The sequence below is a fragment of the Macrotis lagotis genome, chromosome X, assembly GCF_037893015.1.
Source record: "Macrotis lagotis isolate mMagLag1 chromosome X, bilby.v1.9.chrom.fasta, whole genome shotgun sequence".
NCBI classification, from domain to species: Eukaryota; Metazoa; Chordata; class Mammalia; order Peramelemorphia; family Peramelidae; genus Macrotis; species Macrotis lagotis.
In genome coordinates, this window is record NC_133666.1 from 287,367,332 (window position 1) to 287,382,978 (window position 15,647).

A 15,647-nucleotide genomic window follows, 5' to 3' on the forward strand; every position below is an offset into this window, starting at 1 on the left:
TTAATATATATTTATATAATAAACACTTCATAAAATGCTTGTTGATTAAATTATTACCATGACCTCAGGCAAGTTACTAAATCTTTCTGTGCCTCAGTTTGCTTATCCCATCACCAGATGGGAAGGAATTGCACTAGATAACTTTTAAGGCCCCTTCAGACTCTAAGATCTATCATCCAAAAATTTTGTCAAGACACATTCTTCCTAAGAACCCATCAATTCTTCTTTAAAACATTTTAAATTGTTCTTTCTCTTAAAGTGTCTCTGTGGAAACTTCTTGAATGTCTTAGCATTTATTGTACTTTGATGAAGGAAATGAGCAGGGCTGATAATTTAGCAGTGTTTGAGCCAAGTTTACCCCATGCTTTTATACATGCTCTATCACTCCAGTCAATCCCATGAAATATTGAGAATTCCATATATTCACAAAGTCATGAATTTTAGTGAAAAAAGGAATTTATCTCCTTTTCAAGTTGCCTGGTCCCAGGAGTCATTTCTACCAGAATCATCTCTCTGAAACAAAGAAAATCTTCCTGGAAGAATGAATGGATGGGGGCACCCAGACTTAACAGCTCCTGAAACCCCATTGTTCTTACAACAGATCCTATTAAAGATGTTTCATGCTCAGTCTGGCCCTTAGTTTCTTTATCTACTGGTACCTATTTCATAATGCCCAGAATAGAATATTTTTGTTTTTTTGTTTTGGCCTAGTCCTGTTTTCATCTATTTATTGTGTAGGGACTTTCTGGTAAGGAAAACACTCTTCAGAAATTCTGATTGGTACATAAGGTAGTCAGTCTTAAAATATTGCCTGAGGCACAAAGCGAATAACTGACTTGCCAGTAATGACACCGTTTCTTAGGCAGGATTTGAATCCAGGTCTTTTTACCTCTAAGATCAGTTCACTATCCAATACAATTTGCATACCCTCCTAGAATACTGAAGATTTAGGAGACAGTGTAGATGAGTTTCCTTCCATAAATGATTTTGTCAAATTTGTAGACCAAAATTTGACATTGTAGATCAACATTTGGCCTGAGCTAGTGGAGGAAATTGCACTGAAACAGTCACAGTTGTAGGTTGCAACCATGCTCCTCACTGCACAGATGAAAGTCATATCCTACTCCCCTCCATGGATGGAATGAACATTTTTGAGTTTGAAATTATGGCACAGAATTTGAAGTCCATTCGCCTAGGTTCAAATCTGACCTTTCACTAAATATATGTATGGCAGAATCACTTCACTTGTATGGGCCTTGGTCTCATTTACAAAATGAGATAATAAACCAATGATTTGTAAGGGACTTCTTTACTTTAAAATCCATAATCCTTCTACCAAAAGTCAACAAGAAGAAACACTTTCCTAGCAATTTTTTTCTAAAAGATTCCTAAGTGTTTAAAAATGTTGCTTCCACAGCTGGGGAGAATACATTTTCTTTGATTTCATTTTTTTCTGTCACCTGTCCCATTGTCTTTATATCTTCCTATGTGATAGAAATCAAATTACAAAAAAAACCCACCACACAATATGTGGGTTTATTCTTTTGCCCTTTCTTGGAGTGGTGGTAAATGTAAGTACACATCTCAGTGGCAAGTTATGTGTGGGTTTTGTTCACATAAGTGCCCTGGTGGAAGGCATACCTAATGAGAAGGCTCTTCTTTTTCTCCCCTGGTGACTTAGTGAATTGTCCATTTGACTATACACCCTTAATGCAGAGTCCAAATGGGCTCTCTGACTGTCAGTGAGGTCTTTTATTTTCCCTCTTTGTTAATGTCTTCTTGTTGTTACCCCTACCATTGGATGTCTGTCAGCAAAGGCAATGAAACAGGCTTCAAGCCAAGTTATCTTGCTCAGCTCAGTTCCCACAGCTCTTAGGAAAGGCACCCCAGCAACTTCAGTTGCATTATGAGAGGATCAGAGCACCAATATGGTAACTGGGCCTTTAAAAAACTGGCATCCTCTTCCTTTCATTAGTGATCTTAGTTCTTTTCACTGACTTCTTGGGAGCTTTCTACACTATTTTGCTTTTCCTTTGGACTCCTCATCACTTCTCTTCATTCAGGCTTTCCCACAAACAAGTCTATTCTACAAACAATATCCCTCTGAAGGCTCCATTTTTTAAATGGACTTCTTCCCTAAAAGGAAAATAGCCAACAAGTGGTTTTGAATTATTATACAGTATCCATAAAGGACACTATAATATCTTTACCAATAGAGAGATGACAGGGGCTCTGCTTAGAAAAATAAGTTATTTATTACAAGTTTTAGCTAGGATAGGTACTATATAAATTTATATAGCCTTGGCAATGAGACACTATTAAGAAAACTAGAAAAGTCTCCTCTTCCCTCTCTAGCATTTCTCATGAGATTCCAGGTATTGTTTAGACTGTAGCAAAAAGTAAGTTGAGTATCATATTTTACATACTCCACTAGATATTAATGACATAGGAAAAACATCCAGACTCTTCTTTCTTTAAAGTAGTAAGTTACCAAGGAAAGTCTTATGGTCCCAATATCAATTCTCTGGCTAATATTTATATCTCTGACCAGCTCCAAACTCATGAAAGTATACCATTATTAATAGAATAATGGATTTGGTCCAGGCTTCAAGCCCTGAGTTGGAATAGCACTTCTGCATTAATTTAACTGTCACTTAATAACTCTGGATTATAATTTCTTCATCTGTAAAATGCAAAGATTGGACCTGATACCCTCTAAGGACCATTTCAGTTCATTTCATAATTTTATGTTCAACCAACCAATTGACCAAGCAATTAGGCATCATTACCACAGTCAATACTATTGAAGTCTATTTGCTCAAATATTTGTGAATGGCTAATATCTTTCATTTGGTATTTGTTTTATAACTAGAACAACTTGTTTGGGGATTTTTTTGTATATATTTTTATTTGCATTTGTGATCTGTTGGAATTCAGTTTACAGATGATCAGTTATTATCTATAGACCTATAATCATGGCAAATGCTAAGCCTATATCTGAAACTGCTACAAAATTCTTCATAGTGATATATTTTAACAAAAATTCAATTGTTATTATTTTGTGGGAAGCTATTGAAAACTAGGCCATTCCTTTTTTAAATTGCAACCAATTTAAAGGTTATGTTCTGGTCTAGTAAAATGCTAACTATGAAAATGTGGTGGTGATTTTTTTCAATAGAATCTTAATGCCTCTTAGATGCTACAAAAGGAAACTTTGTAGAACTTCAGTCAAGCAAAATGATAACATTTCATTAATACAAATTAGTACCCACATGCTTCTTAACAATGCCGAATTGATAATAGCTTGAAAAGTTTCTATAAGTTTCAAAGTACAGAAATGCTTCTAGCAAGTTTTGTTAAGATGTCTATGAAAGAGCCCTGTGTACAAGGAAAGTGTTGAACAAAATAAAAGCATTTTTTCCATTCAGCTTTTGCAGCCCTTGCTTAAAGAGCCCCCCCCCCCCCAAATGTCCATTTTGGGTGCTCAGCTTTGATATTTGGCTTTTGTGCAACAACCAATGACCCAATAATTAACACTGAAGACCTGTATCTCTCCTTTTTTGACAGGCTAATTGCACATGTTCTTTAAGGGGAAGTAACATTGTATGATAATTGCATTTGGACAGTAACCAGTTTGCTTTTTTTTAATTGCTCCAAACAATTATAGTTCCATTCTAAATATTCATAATGATGATAACAATTCTGTGCATTTGTGTAGTTTTTGTTTTTTACATAGTACTCTGCCATCTATAACTCACTTGCTTCTGAAACTTTCTTTCCTCTCTATATGAACTACAGCTTTACAAATAATCTGATGATATTTCTACTAGATTCTCACATATGTACCATATATCACCTCCAACAGATCAACAAACTGGCCTGTTATAAATATCTGCAAATCCTGAAGAAAACTGGAGATAGCCTTCTAATCACTCACAATTAGTCCATCTGCCAGATGCCCTGGAGAAACAAGATACATTTCTGGGATCCAATGACTTACCCACAATGACAGCAGTGACAGTGAGGAGAACAAAGGCATTCCGAAATAGATAACTTTTAACATCCTCCTTTGTGATGCTCTGCACTTTCTTCTTAGCCAAGAGTGTCCGTTTTCGGACTCCTTGCTGGAACCGCTCCATTCTCCCCCCCAGCCGGGGCTCTTCTCCGTTACTTTTAGTCATCTAGCTTCAGGAAATGTTGTCTTCTATGAACGTTTATCAGAACTGCCAAATCTCCTCTCAGGAAAAACCCAAGGTGCTACTCTTCTTTAGTAGCAGACAGCCCAGCTGTAATACAAGAGGTATAAAACTCTGTCATACACTCTAGGGATGATCAATCAGAGCTACTACTGGCCCTTCTGAAAATAACATTGCACAACTTTGTCTGGAGTGGGAGGGAACCCAATACTAAGAAGCTGTATTACACTTCTGGAGTGCCAGGTTTCAAGAATAGACTACATATTTTGCTTGAGTGCATGTGAAAATCTAGATGATGCTGACAGGGACTGATTTCTATTTCTTTCTTACCCTGCTGCGATATACAGGAGGTACTTTATATTTGTTTGAAGACTTATTTTGTGCACAGACAGCAAATGTATGTAATTCAATATAAAATTCCACAAGATTGGGATATTCAGAAGTCAGTCTTTCTGCTTCATACATTATGTACACTGATTTTGTACACTGATTGATTTCCTTTTTTATTGAGAAAAAGTCAGGATATTTATTTTTAACTAATATATATGTAATATATATATTTATATGGAGAGAGATCATGTGATCATTTTATTGAAAACATGTTTATCAGGGAAATAGATGTGACAGTTTTATATGGGTATATTTTTTCCATAAAATCTAGTAAATATTCTGATGACATCTGTAAAGTATCAGAGGTTAGAATTCATTTGCACTTATTGTAACTACCAATTAGAAAGTAACGTTTGTCCCCGATTGCATAAAAATACACCAAAGGGGAAATTATTTCATTGTTGATTTGCTTAATTTTGGCATTTTCTAGATGCTCTCCTTTGGTATTTGAATTTTATTAGGGGGTTATCTAATTTTCATTCCAAATATTATCATAGTTTCTAGAACCATTCATGCACAGATCATTCAAAATAACATTTAAGCAAAATCTTCTTTTCTAGGTGGAAGTCAGTTGTTCTAAAAGTCCAGGGCTCAAGTCACTGCCCTACGATATTTCCAATTCATTGCTGAACCAAGCCAGGATGAATCAAAATCAGAATTGGAAGCATCTGTGAATATCTGAGGCGGCTTCTGCCTAGAGCCGGGGGTGGGGGGATATAAATTGAGGGATTCTTCAGAAGCGAAAAATGAGTATGGAAAAGACAGCTGTCCGGTAGTTCGGACCTTTAAGTAAGATTGCCAGGTGTGAGTAAAGGGGGAGCGAGGCGGAGGGAGGGATGGCTATGCAGGACCACGTTTAAGATTCCCAGATAAACGCGCTGCTTGGGGGTGGGGTGAGGGGGGAGAAGAAAGCGAACAGATTTTTTTTTTTTTTTTTTTTTTTTTTACTTAAGAAGAATCTCCTTCTCAATAACTTGCCCGCAGATCAACTCATCTGAATTTCTTTGCCCCGTCTTTGGTCCCGATCTGCCACCAGCCTGACCTGAATGATAAATCCAGACTCTGGGAGGGAACTGAATAGGCGATTGGAAACGACATTCAAATCCCAAGCATGCACTATCTACCAAAATGGCTAGCTAGCTCACTCTCCAGACTCCTTCACCCCGGAAAACAAAAGCCTTTGGCAAAGCCGGAGGATGAAAAACGAAAGCGGAGGAGCGCCGCAGGTATCCAACTTACCTTTTGAGATCGGGCGGTGGGCTGCAGCCGCGGCAGGCAAGCTAACACAAGGCAGGGAGAGGAGCAGGCTCGGCTGACACTCCTCATGTGCTCGCTCTGAAACAGCCACTTACTATCAGGGCTACTTAAGAAAAGGGGAGGAGACTGGGATCAGGGTTAGGGGAATGGGAAGGGGAGGGGAGGAATGAACACACCGCCGAAGAGGAGGGGAGACGCAGTGGGGTGGGGAAAACCCCAGGGTTTCTGGAATATTGATCAGCCTTGGCACTCTCCGAGCAGCCTCGCGACTTTGTTTTTTCTCTTTAGAGCACTTCCATACTTTGTCACTTCAGACTCATTGGAAATGCAAAATCAGGACCAGGAAGAATTGACCACGAAACACACACACACACACACACACACACACACACACACACACACACACACAACACTGGAAGCCTTCGTGATCAGACGTTCCATAGAACGCAAAATTTAATTACATAACATCATCTCACTGTTTCTCTCTTAAAGAAGTATGGGAATGTATGCTCTTTTGCCAGGCGGAACAACCGTGTTGAGCAAGACTTTTTCCAGGCTGGGGAAGGGAACCTGACATTACTCCGGAAAGACCTGGAAAATGACCAAGTATGGAGGGGGGGGGGGAGCCTTGCTCCAATTCTCTCAACTTTGCCTAAAGTTACTCAAAAACAGGATGAGACCTGCCTATAGGTAAAAATCCATTATAACAAACCAAATTTAGCCCACGTAGGCTGTCTTCACTCCACACACTGCCGGTAGAGGAGGGAAATACAAGCCCTCAGTTCTTCTAACACAGAAAATATATTTAAGGAAGAGAAAAAAAGCCCTTTCCTAAGAGCAGTGCTTGCAAATGCAAAGGCCAGCTTTTCCTGGGAGGAAGTTTAGGGTTTCAAAAGGCAATTTGGGGTTTAAGTGGCTCAGATGAGAAAGGATGCTGAATTATTTTCAGCAATTCAACAAACCTCATTAGGAGAGGGATGTAGGTTCTAATCTACTTTTCTCAAAAAGAAAAATGAATTTTGGGGGATTGCACTGGGAATCAAAATTATCTTAAAGCTTGAATCATCACTAAAGCTTAAGATCTGCCAGGCAGAGAAACAATTCAATAAGGATGAAGTGTGGGTCCCAAATCACAGCAATCATTTTGTATTATTGTTAAAAAAAAATTCAACTTCACCTTGTGAAATCCGATACATTTTTTGCCTGGTTACCAAAAAATGTCGATTCTTTTTTCTACAGACAAATTAGAAGAAATGGTGAAGAAATGCCTCACCCATGACTATATCATTTTTAACAAATCAGAGATTGGTAAATGATTGTAAACACTGAAGTTAGGAAGGGAGGAGAGGGTTCCAGTGTGTGATTTCATTAACAGAAGCTCCTTTCAGAGAGGACAACTATTATCTCTGCTAATCAAAATTTGCTTTTCAATTTAAGGAATTGCCTGGGGCATCCTGAAAGGTTGATGACTTGCCCAGGGTCACACAGCTGGTGCATGTCACAATCAGAACTGTTTCCTAGCCTAGTCACTCATTGCCTTTCTTAAATAATATAAAAGTAAAATATTAGCTATCAATGAAACTTCTGATTTATGCTAAGAAATTGATTAAAACCTCAACTTTCTCTGATGCAGAAATCCCAGGCAGATCCACAAGGAAGTAGCTTGTACACAAAAATATTTATTGTAGCCTTTTTCCTAGCAGGGTAATGGTGAGGTGATTTAATTAGTAAATCAAATCAAATTGTTCCACTCCACTTTTAAGTTTGTGCTAAGAAACCCAATTGATTGCTCCATCTCAATCATAGGGTAGAAACTAAGTATGAAGTCTTAGAAGTCATTAAATGAAATACAAAGATTGTCAGTCACTTCCAGTTGATTAATGGATTTTCTCATACCCTTTGGGTGCTTTATAAAAGCATCAAGATAACTGGAATGGGAAAACTGTAACCAATGATTTGTCTAATAAAAAAGAATATTTCTTTGGAGGAAAGGAAAATGAACTTGTGAGCTTCAAAAAGTTGGAGGATGTTGGACTTTACTTGTTCCCATTGTGTCCTTGTGTCATTTCTAGGTCAGTTGATCCAGTTCCTGATTTGGGGAACCAAGAATAGGTTGGATCTAAACTGAAATCTGGGGGAAAAAAAACAAGTTAAAAGAGTCAAGCTCACCCACTGCATTTTGAGTCATTGTCAGTAGTCTTGACTTTTATCTTACCACTGAACTCTGATGACTCTGGAAGAGGGAATGAGGCTGATGACTTTGAGCAGCTTTGTCTCACTTTAATCCAGTTCAGGGGCAAGTTAAAACATTACCCTTGTGATGTCATTGCTACTCTTCAAGAAAAACCAACAATACAATATCCCAGCAAAGAAACTATACCCAGCCTAAAAGGATCTTCTTGAGTACTTTATGAATGGCAGAAAAAAGACTTCCAGAAGCCAGATGTGAGATACTCCTTTACCTCATGTGTTCTCCAAGATTAAGCTCACTTTTTTCTAAACTCTGTTCTTGTGGAAGAGTGAGTCACACAGGCTTTTGGAAGAGAGGTTTTTACTAATTGCTCAAACTTTTTATCCTTAGTAAATACTCCTTTCTAAAATCTATTTAAGGCTGGTTGACAAAAATGATTCTCAATTGATCATTTTGGAGGGAAGCCCTCCTTATTCCTTTGGTGTTATACTAGAATTCTGATGCTGAATGTAAAGTACTTTTCAAATCTCAAAGTACTGTGTGTTTCTATTATTGTAATTGTTGTTATAATTAGCCTCTGGTCATCAGGCCTCTAGTCTGATGATGATTGTTCCAAGATTCTTCTGTGCTCAAGCAATATTTATAAACCAATTCAGAGGTGTGCTGTGAATGTTTAACATTTAGGCTTTCAGAAAAAATGTTGGAAAACACATTTAAGTTTATTCTGTATTACTAATACTTGTTAAAGTCTAGAAATAAATAAAACAATAAATCAAGTTCTGATTTGTAGTGATTGCCAATTTCTGAGGTGTAAATGCTCACACTAAAAATTTGGTAAGTCATTTGGAACTGGCTCCAGTATAGCTCTTTTTGACACAATAGGAGATGGGATAAGAATCCTCAGGAATACAGGAGCAAAGAACTGAAACCAAGATGTTTCATAAATTTAATGGACTATTACTGTACTATAAGAAATTATAGTATATATAATATATAAGAAATTATTTCATTTTATATCAGTCTATAAAATCAATTTGGAAATACTTTTATGAACTGATATAAAATGAAATAAGAGCCAAGAAACCACTATACACAATGACTACCAGAAAACAATGGCAATAATAATAAAGAAAATAGTAATAATAGATTGCATTTACTTAGTGTTTATTATGTGCAAGGTACTGTAATTTACAAATGTTATCTCTTCTGATTCTCATAACAATTCTGGTGGAAAGGTGTTGTTATCTCCATTTTACAAATGAGAAAACTGAGGAGAACTAGGGTTATGTATCTGTTTTATTGTTTTTTTTCATAAAGCCAACTCTTAATTTTATTTATTAGGTCAATAGTTTTCTTACTTTCAATTTTATTTATACCCCCCCTTGATTTTCAGAATTTCTAATTTGTTTTTAATTGAGGAACTTTAATTTCTTCATTTTCTAGCTTTTTTAGTTGCATACCCAATTCTTTGATCTCCTCTTTTTTTAAATTTTATTCACATAAACATTTAGGGATATAAAATTTCCCCTAAAAATTGCTTTGGCTGCATCCCATAAATTTTGGTATAATGTCTCATTGTTATCATTTTTTTCCTCTTTCTTTCTTTCTTTCTTTCTTTCTTTCTTTCTTTCTTTCTTTCTTTCTTTCTTTCTTTCTTCCTTCCTTCCTTCCTTCCTTCCTTCCTCTTTCTTTCTTTCTTTCTTTCTTTCTTTCTTTCTTTCTTTCTTTCTTTCCTTCCTTCCTTCCTTCCTTCCTTCCTTCCTTCCTTCCTTCCTTCCTTCCTTCCTTCCTTCCTTCCTTCCTTCCTTCCTTCCTTCCTTCCTTCCTTCTTTCTTTCTTTTTTTGGTAAGACAATATAATTAAGTGACTTGCCCAAGGCCAAATAGCTAGATCATTATTAAGTGTCTGAGACAGGATTGGAACTCAGGTTCTCCTGACTCCAGGGCCTGCACTCTATCTACTGTGCCACCTAGCTGCCCCCACATTGTTATCATTTTATTGGATGAAGCAATTGATTATTTCCATGATTTATTATTTGATCTACTTGTTCTTTAAAATTATCTAGTTTCCAATTAATTTTTGTTTTTTCATTCCATGGCCCTTTATTCCATGTAATTTTTATTGTATCAAAGCATGCACTTATTATTTCTGCATTTCTGCAGAAGTAATTTTGATTGTAAGGTAAATGGTTAATTTTGGTATAGGTGCAATGTACTGCAGAGGAAAAAAAGTATATCCTTTTCTATCCTAATTAAGTTTCCTCCAGAGGTCTATCATATCTAAGTTTTCTAAGATTTTATTCAAATTCTTAACTTCTTTCTTGTTTATTTTATGGTTAGATTTATCTAGTTCTGAAAGAGGGAGGTTGAAGTCTTTCATTATTAAAGTTTTGCTGTCTCTTTGTAATTCATTTAGCTTCTTCTCTAAGAATTAGGATGCTATACCACTGGGTGTATATATGTTTAATAATGATATAATCTCATTACCTATGGTGTCTTTTAAGAAAATGAAGTTTCCTTTCTTATTCTTTTAATGAAGTCTATTTTTGCTTTTGCTTTTACTTTTGCTTTGTCTGAGATCTGGATTGCTACTCCTGATTTTTTTATTTCAGATGAAGCATAATGTATTTTGTTCCAGTCTTTTACCTTTCACCTCCTTCAAATGTGTTTCTTGTAAGCAGCATATTGTAGGATTCTGGCTTTTAATTTATTCTGCTATCTGCTTCCAATTTATGGGAGAGTTCATCCCATTTACATTTACAGTTGAGATTACTAATTCTGTATTTCCCTGGATTTATACTTTTCTCTTTTCTTTCCTCTTACTCCTCCTTACCAATGTTTTATTCCTTTCCCTTTTAACTTTTCTTTCAAATTTTAACTTTCAATTTATTTTCACTTATACCTTCACCTCCCCTTTTATCAGTCCCTTCTTCTCTTTTCTTTCCCCTCTCCCCCTCTCCCCCCTCCACTTCCCTGTAAAGTAAGATAGATTTTTAAACCCAATTGGGAATGTATCTTATTCCCTCTCTGGGCTAAAATTATTGAATAGGATTTACTCAGTGTTCACACCCTCCTTCTTTCCCTCTTTTCCTCTTCACCTGGCATTATTTATCCACTAATATCTAGTCTTCTTCTTTTTATGTTTTTTTTAATGCTTTAACCCAGTCTTGTACTTACATACCTTTTTGTCAAATTATACTGTTTTTATCTGGTCTGATAGTACTATCAATCAAAGTACCATCAATCAAAAGTTTCTTCAAAGGTTGATGATTGATAGCTTGATTGATAAACAGCATTGCCTCATAGCCACTAAGTACTCTTCTCTCTTCTGTGTCATTAGAAATATACTTCTAAAGAGTCAGAAACAGCATCAAATTATAATCACTTTATAACCTTACCTCCTTTTCAAATACCTTCAATGATATTTGAAATGTATTTGAATGGTATTTGAAATGGTGTTAGTCATGAACCAAAGCATCATGCAAAGCCAAATCATTTCATGGACCATGTGCACCTTGCTCCCCCCCAACCCCCAGCATACTCTCTCCCATACTTCCCCTGCCTTTAGCTCCCAACCATTGCATTTAAATCCTCATTAACTAAAGTATGGATTAAGATAAAAATCACTTCCTAATCTCTTTATGTTCAACTCTTCTAAATAGGTTCCCACCCTCTGTCCCTATGATACCACAGATCTCTAAGTCTCTAGTAAAGTTAAGTCACTTCTGATTTAATTAAATATAGAGTTTCTGAGGTACTGGGAAACTCTGAAGGTCTCTCATAAGAACTTTACAATTGTCTATAAGGTATGGGAGACACTGGTTCAGGATGACCCAGCATAGGATGCCCTTATCAGAGAAAGTACTGAGCTCTATGAGCAAGACAGAATTAAAGTAGATCAAAGAAACATGAGTCACATAAATTTAGAGTAAACATCCCAGCTTTTTACCTGTAACTATTTGGTTTCAAACAGTAATGTCAATTTAGTCTTCTTCAATGGAAGGACGAGAACCAACCCCACCCATATCTCTACTACTAAGTGTCTGAAGCCATATTTGTATTCTAGTCTTTCCTGATTCCAGAACTAATATACAACAACAAATAAGAAACTATTCAAACTGAATGTTGATAAATTATAGTAAAAATTCTGGTTTAAAAAAATGGTCCCTTTTTTGGTACTATGTCTTTGCAGAGGCATGAGATTGTGGAACTCTTCATGCAATGAGAGAATTGATTGATGTGTAGGTTAGTTTACTGAACTCTCTCTCTCTCTCTCTCTCTCTCTCTCTCTCTCTCTCTCTGTCTGTCTGTCTGTCTGTCTGTCTCTCTCTCTCTCTGCCTTTCTCTGTCTGTTTGTCTATCTGTTTCTCCCTCTTCCTGCCCCTTTCCCTTGCTCCTCTACTTCTTTCTCTCTCCTTTTTGGTTCTTTGTTATAAGGCATGGTTGGGGATGGGACAGGATCTTATCTTGGAAATGGAGTTGATTTGCAAAGAAAAGATAATAAAAATGAGTAAAAAACTTACAATTTCTTCACTTGTGGCCCAAGTACACTTGCCTTTACCAATCAAACTTAATTTTTACTTAGCTTTCCCACATAATGTAGTACTTAATTATATTTTAACTTTATCAGTGACAACATCTTAACCTAGTCTTAATCTCTTCTTTATAAGAACAAAATCTAGCACCTAGGGTTAATTCTCTTCACTACTTACTTCTCTGGATCTCAAATCATCTGTCAAATTAAAGCCAACCAGACATTCTCTAAGGTTCCTTCCAACTTTTAACGTTTTATGATCTTATGATGGAAGCTGATGATGCCAGCCTTAGACTCAGAAAGACCTAGGTTGACTGACAAATACCAGCTATGTGACCATGTGCAAAACCCTTTACTTTTCATTGCCTCACTTCTTTAAGATTATTGATTATAGTCCAAATTGCTTCTCTGCAACTTTAAGGGAGTTTCTATTCTGGTACTGAAGTGGAAAGGATAATAGACTTGGAATCATTTTTCCTGAGTACAACTCTGACCTCACACATTTGAAAAGGAGGTAAAGGTTATTTAACTCTGTTGGCTTCAATGTCTTCAGCTGCAAAATGAACTGGAGAAGGAAATTTCAAAACACTCCAGTTTCTTTGTCAAAAGATTGCTAAATGGGATCATGGACACAACTGAATAACAACAAACATTTTGTGAGGTCCCCCAACTGATGGAATCTCAGATTTTGGGTCCAGACAAAGAAAAAGGTTATCTGCATATAAATAAATATTTATTTGCAAACAAATAAGTAAGGGAACAACTGATATGACTAAGAAGCAACCTGGTTTTAGTGGGAAGATTACTGGATTCAGAGTCTGAAAATTTGGGCTGCAGCCCTAGTTCCTTCCCTTATAAATGTGTGACCTTGGTCAGATCATTGTAATGTTTCTCCTTCATTCTCAAAGAAGATCATGACATCAGGGAGGTGATACTATGATAAGCACATGAATTGGATTTGCGTGAGGTAGTGCTGTGCTAAGTCACCAGTCTCACTTTCTACTCCAGCTGGGTCCTGTGGCCAGATATGAATCAGGACATCTGGAGATGGCCTGGGATGTGAGGCAGTCAGGGTTAAGTGACTTGCCCAAGGTCACACAGCTGGTAAATGTCTGAGGCTGTATTTGAACTCATATCCTCCTGACTCAAAGGCCAGTACTCTATACAATTCTTATACCACTGACCTCCTGTGCTGTTGTAAGGATCTAATGAGATCTTGAAAATAAAAATGTGTTATGCAAAAGTAAACTAGAGGTGACTTTATGGAAAACCAATTGTACTATTCATAAATAGATTTCATATTGCAACTGTATGAAACAAAATTATATTTAACTCTCTGAAGCTAAATAAAAACTACCTGCTACAATCCAATATTCTTTTTCTACATCTGAGTGTATACAATATTTCCCAATTCTCAGCACAGTATCTATTTTACTTTTAAAGGATTCTTTAAAAAAATTTTTTCTCAGATAGTTAAGCATTTAATGATCCCCAAAGAACCTCTGGCATTTCTGATTCATATTTCTTGCTGGTGTGACTATTTTTGTCAGGGAGTTTTGGAAAGAAATCCAGAATTTTGGTCTAATATTAAAGAGTAAGGTGGATTTGGTGTCTGGAGACCTGGGTTGGCATTCTGGATCTGTCTGTCATCTACTCTCTCAAAGAGAAAAGTGTCATTCTCTTAGGGATAAGTCACTGAACCTCTCTGGCAAAATGAACAGATAAGCAACACTGGCACCATTGTTTTAAGAATGACATTGGGAAAATATTATAAATATCCAAATTAACTATAATGGACATATAAAGAAAGATGCTGTCCTCAAACAGAGAAAGAATTGATAAATTGATGTTTATATGGAATGATTTTATACATATGTAACTATTTGTGTCTAATGGTAACTATCTGGGGGGGAGTGATGGGAAAGAAAGAAAAAAAGAAATTTACATGGTAACTTTATTATATATTTACATTTGTGTGTATGTATATATATATATATATATCCATATATATATATGGATATATATATATCCATATATCCATAAGAACAAAGGCAAAACAAGTTGTACATGTGTAATCATCTTTTTATCTACTCTATTATGTCATAAAATATTTTTATATAAATTAAAATGAAAAATTATAATAATAAATTGTAATATAAATCATAAATTAAAAATAAGGGGCACTGGAAAAAAGGGATTTAAGATTTTATGAAGACTAAATGATTTAATTCACTAAAAAAAAAGAAAGGGGATTGGACTAGATAATCTCCACGTTCCTACTACACTGTCCAGATTTTAAGTGGCAACTCAGAATATTCTCCTTTACTAGCCAGGAATGTGAAGAAACTGAAATACAACCCTTGGATTAACATTGATATCGAGAGTAACTGATTGCCCCTTTTCTCCCTAATGCCTTTTGAGAAAATTCAGTATTTTCTATTGAAGAGGCTTTGTGGGAGCCTGGGGTACTGTAGAGAGGGGAAGTAATTCACCACTGAGAGTTTTGTTAGATGCAATAAAATCTAATGAGAAAATGAGATGGAAAGAGTCTCAAGTTCAAAGTTCATTCTGGTTACAAAATTTCAGTTCTGACTAAGGGAGTTCTAGGAATTCCTTCTTGAGAGCACCTTAGGGAAGATATCCAAAAATGTATCTTGGACAACCTTCAGATAGAATGCATTTTTCTGCCCATTGATTTGACTTTATATGACTATATTTTCTCTTGCTATAGAAGTCTAAAGAATTGGAAGTTGGCATACTGAAGACTCTTTGTCATAGTAAGCATTTATGATTATTTATGATTAATCCTAATAGAAAGACAGAAAATTAAATGCACAACAATGCAGTTGGTGCTCTGTGAATATCTGGTGAGGTGTCTTGTTTGGGGGTTCAAAAACTCATCATTACTTGGTTTCTTTTGAGAGAGAGAGAATACAGCATATCCATCCCAAGATAAAGCATACAACTTTTCTGCAGACTGCAGTCAATTCCATAAAAACAAAGGCAAAATATAGCTCAGATTAAAAACTCAATTTATCGGAATGCTGGATTTAGCTAATTACATTTTTTAAAGTTTCAGA

General features: G+C 36.1%; 1 protein-coding gene across 1 annotated transcript in view; it reads right to left on the bottom strand.

Moving 5' to 3' along the window:
• SLC1A3 (solute carrier family 1 member 3) overlaps nucleotides 1-5,959 on the bottom strand; it is a 104,813-nt gene extending 98,854 nt beyond the window's left edge. Inside the window, exons 1-2 of the mRNA XM_074206968.1 lie at nucleotides 5,826-5,959; nucleotides 4,001-4,286 (exon numbers count right to left, since the gene is read on the bottom strand). Of these exons, the coding sequence (XP_074063069.1) occupies nucleotides 4,001-4,181 (181 nt within the window). The 5' untranslated portion in view covers nucleotides 4,182-4,286; nucleotides 5,826-5,959. The remainder of the gene's footprint in view (nucleotides 1-4,000; nucleotides 4,287-5,825) is intronic.
• Nucleotides 5,960-15,647: the final 9,688 nt, after the last annotated feature.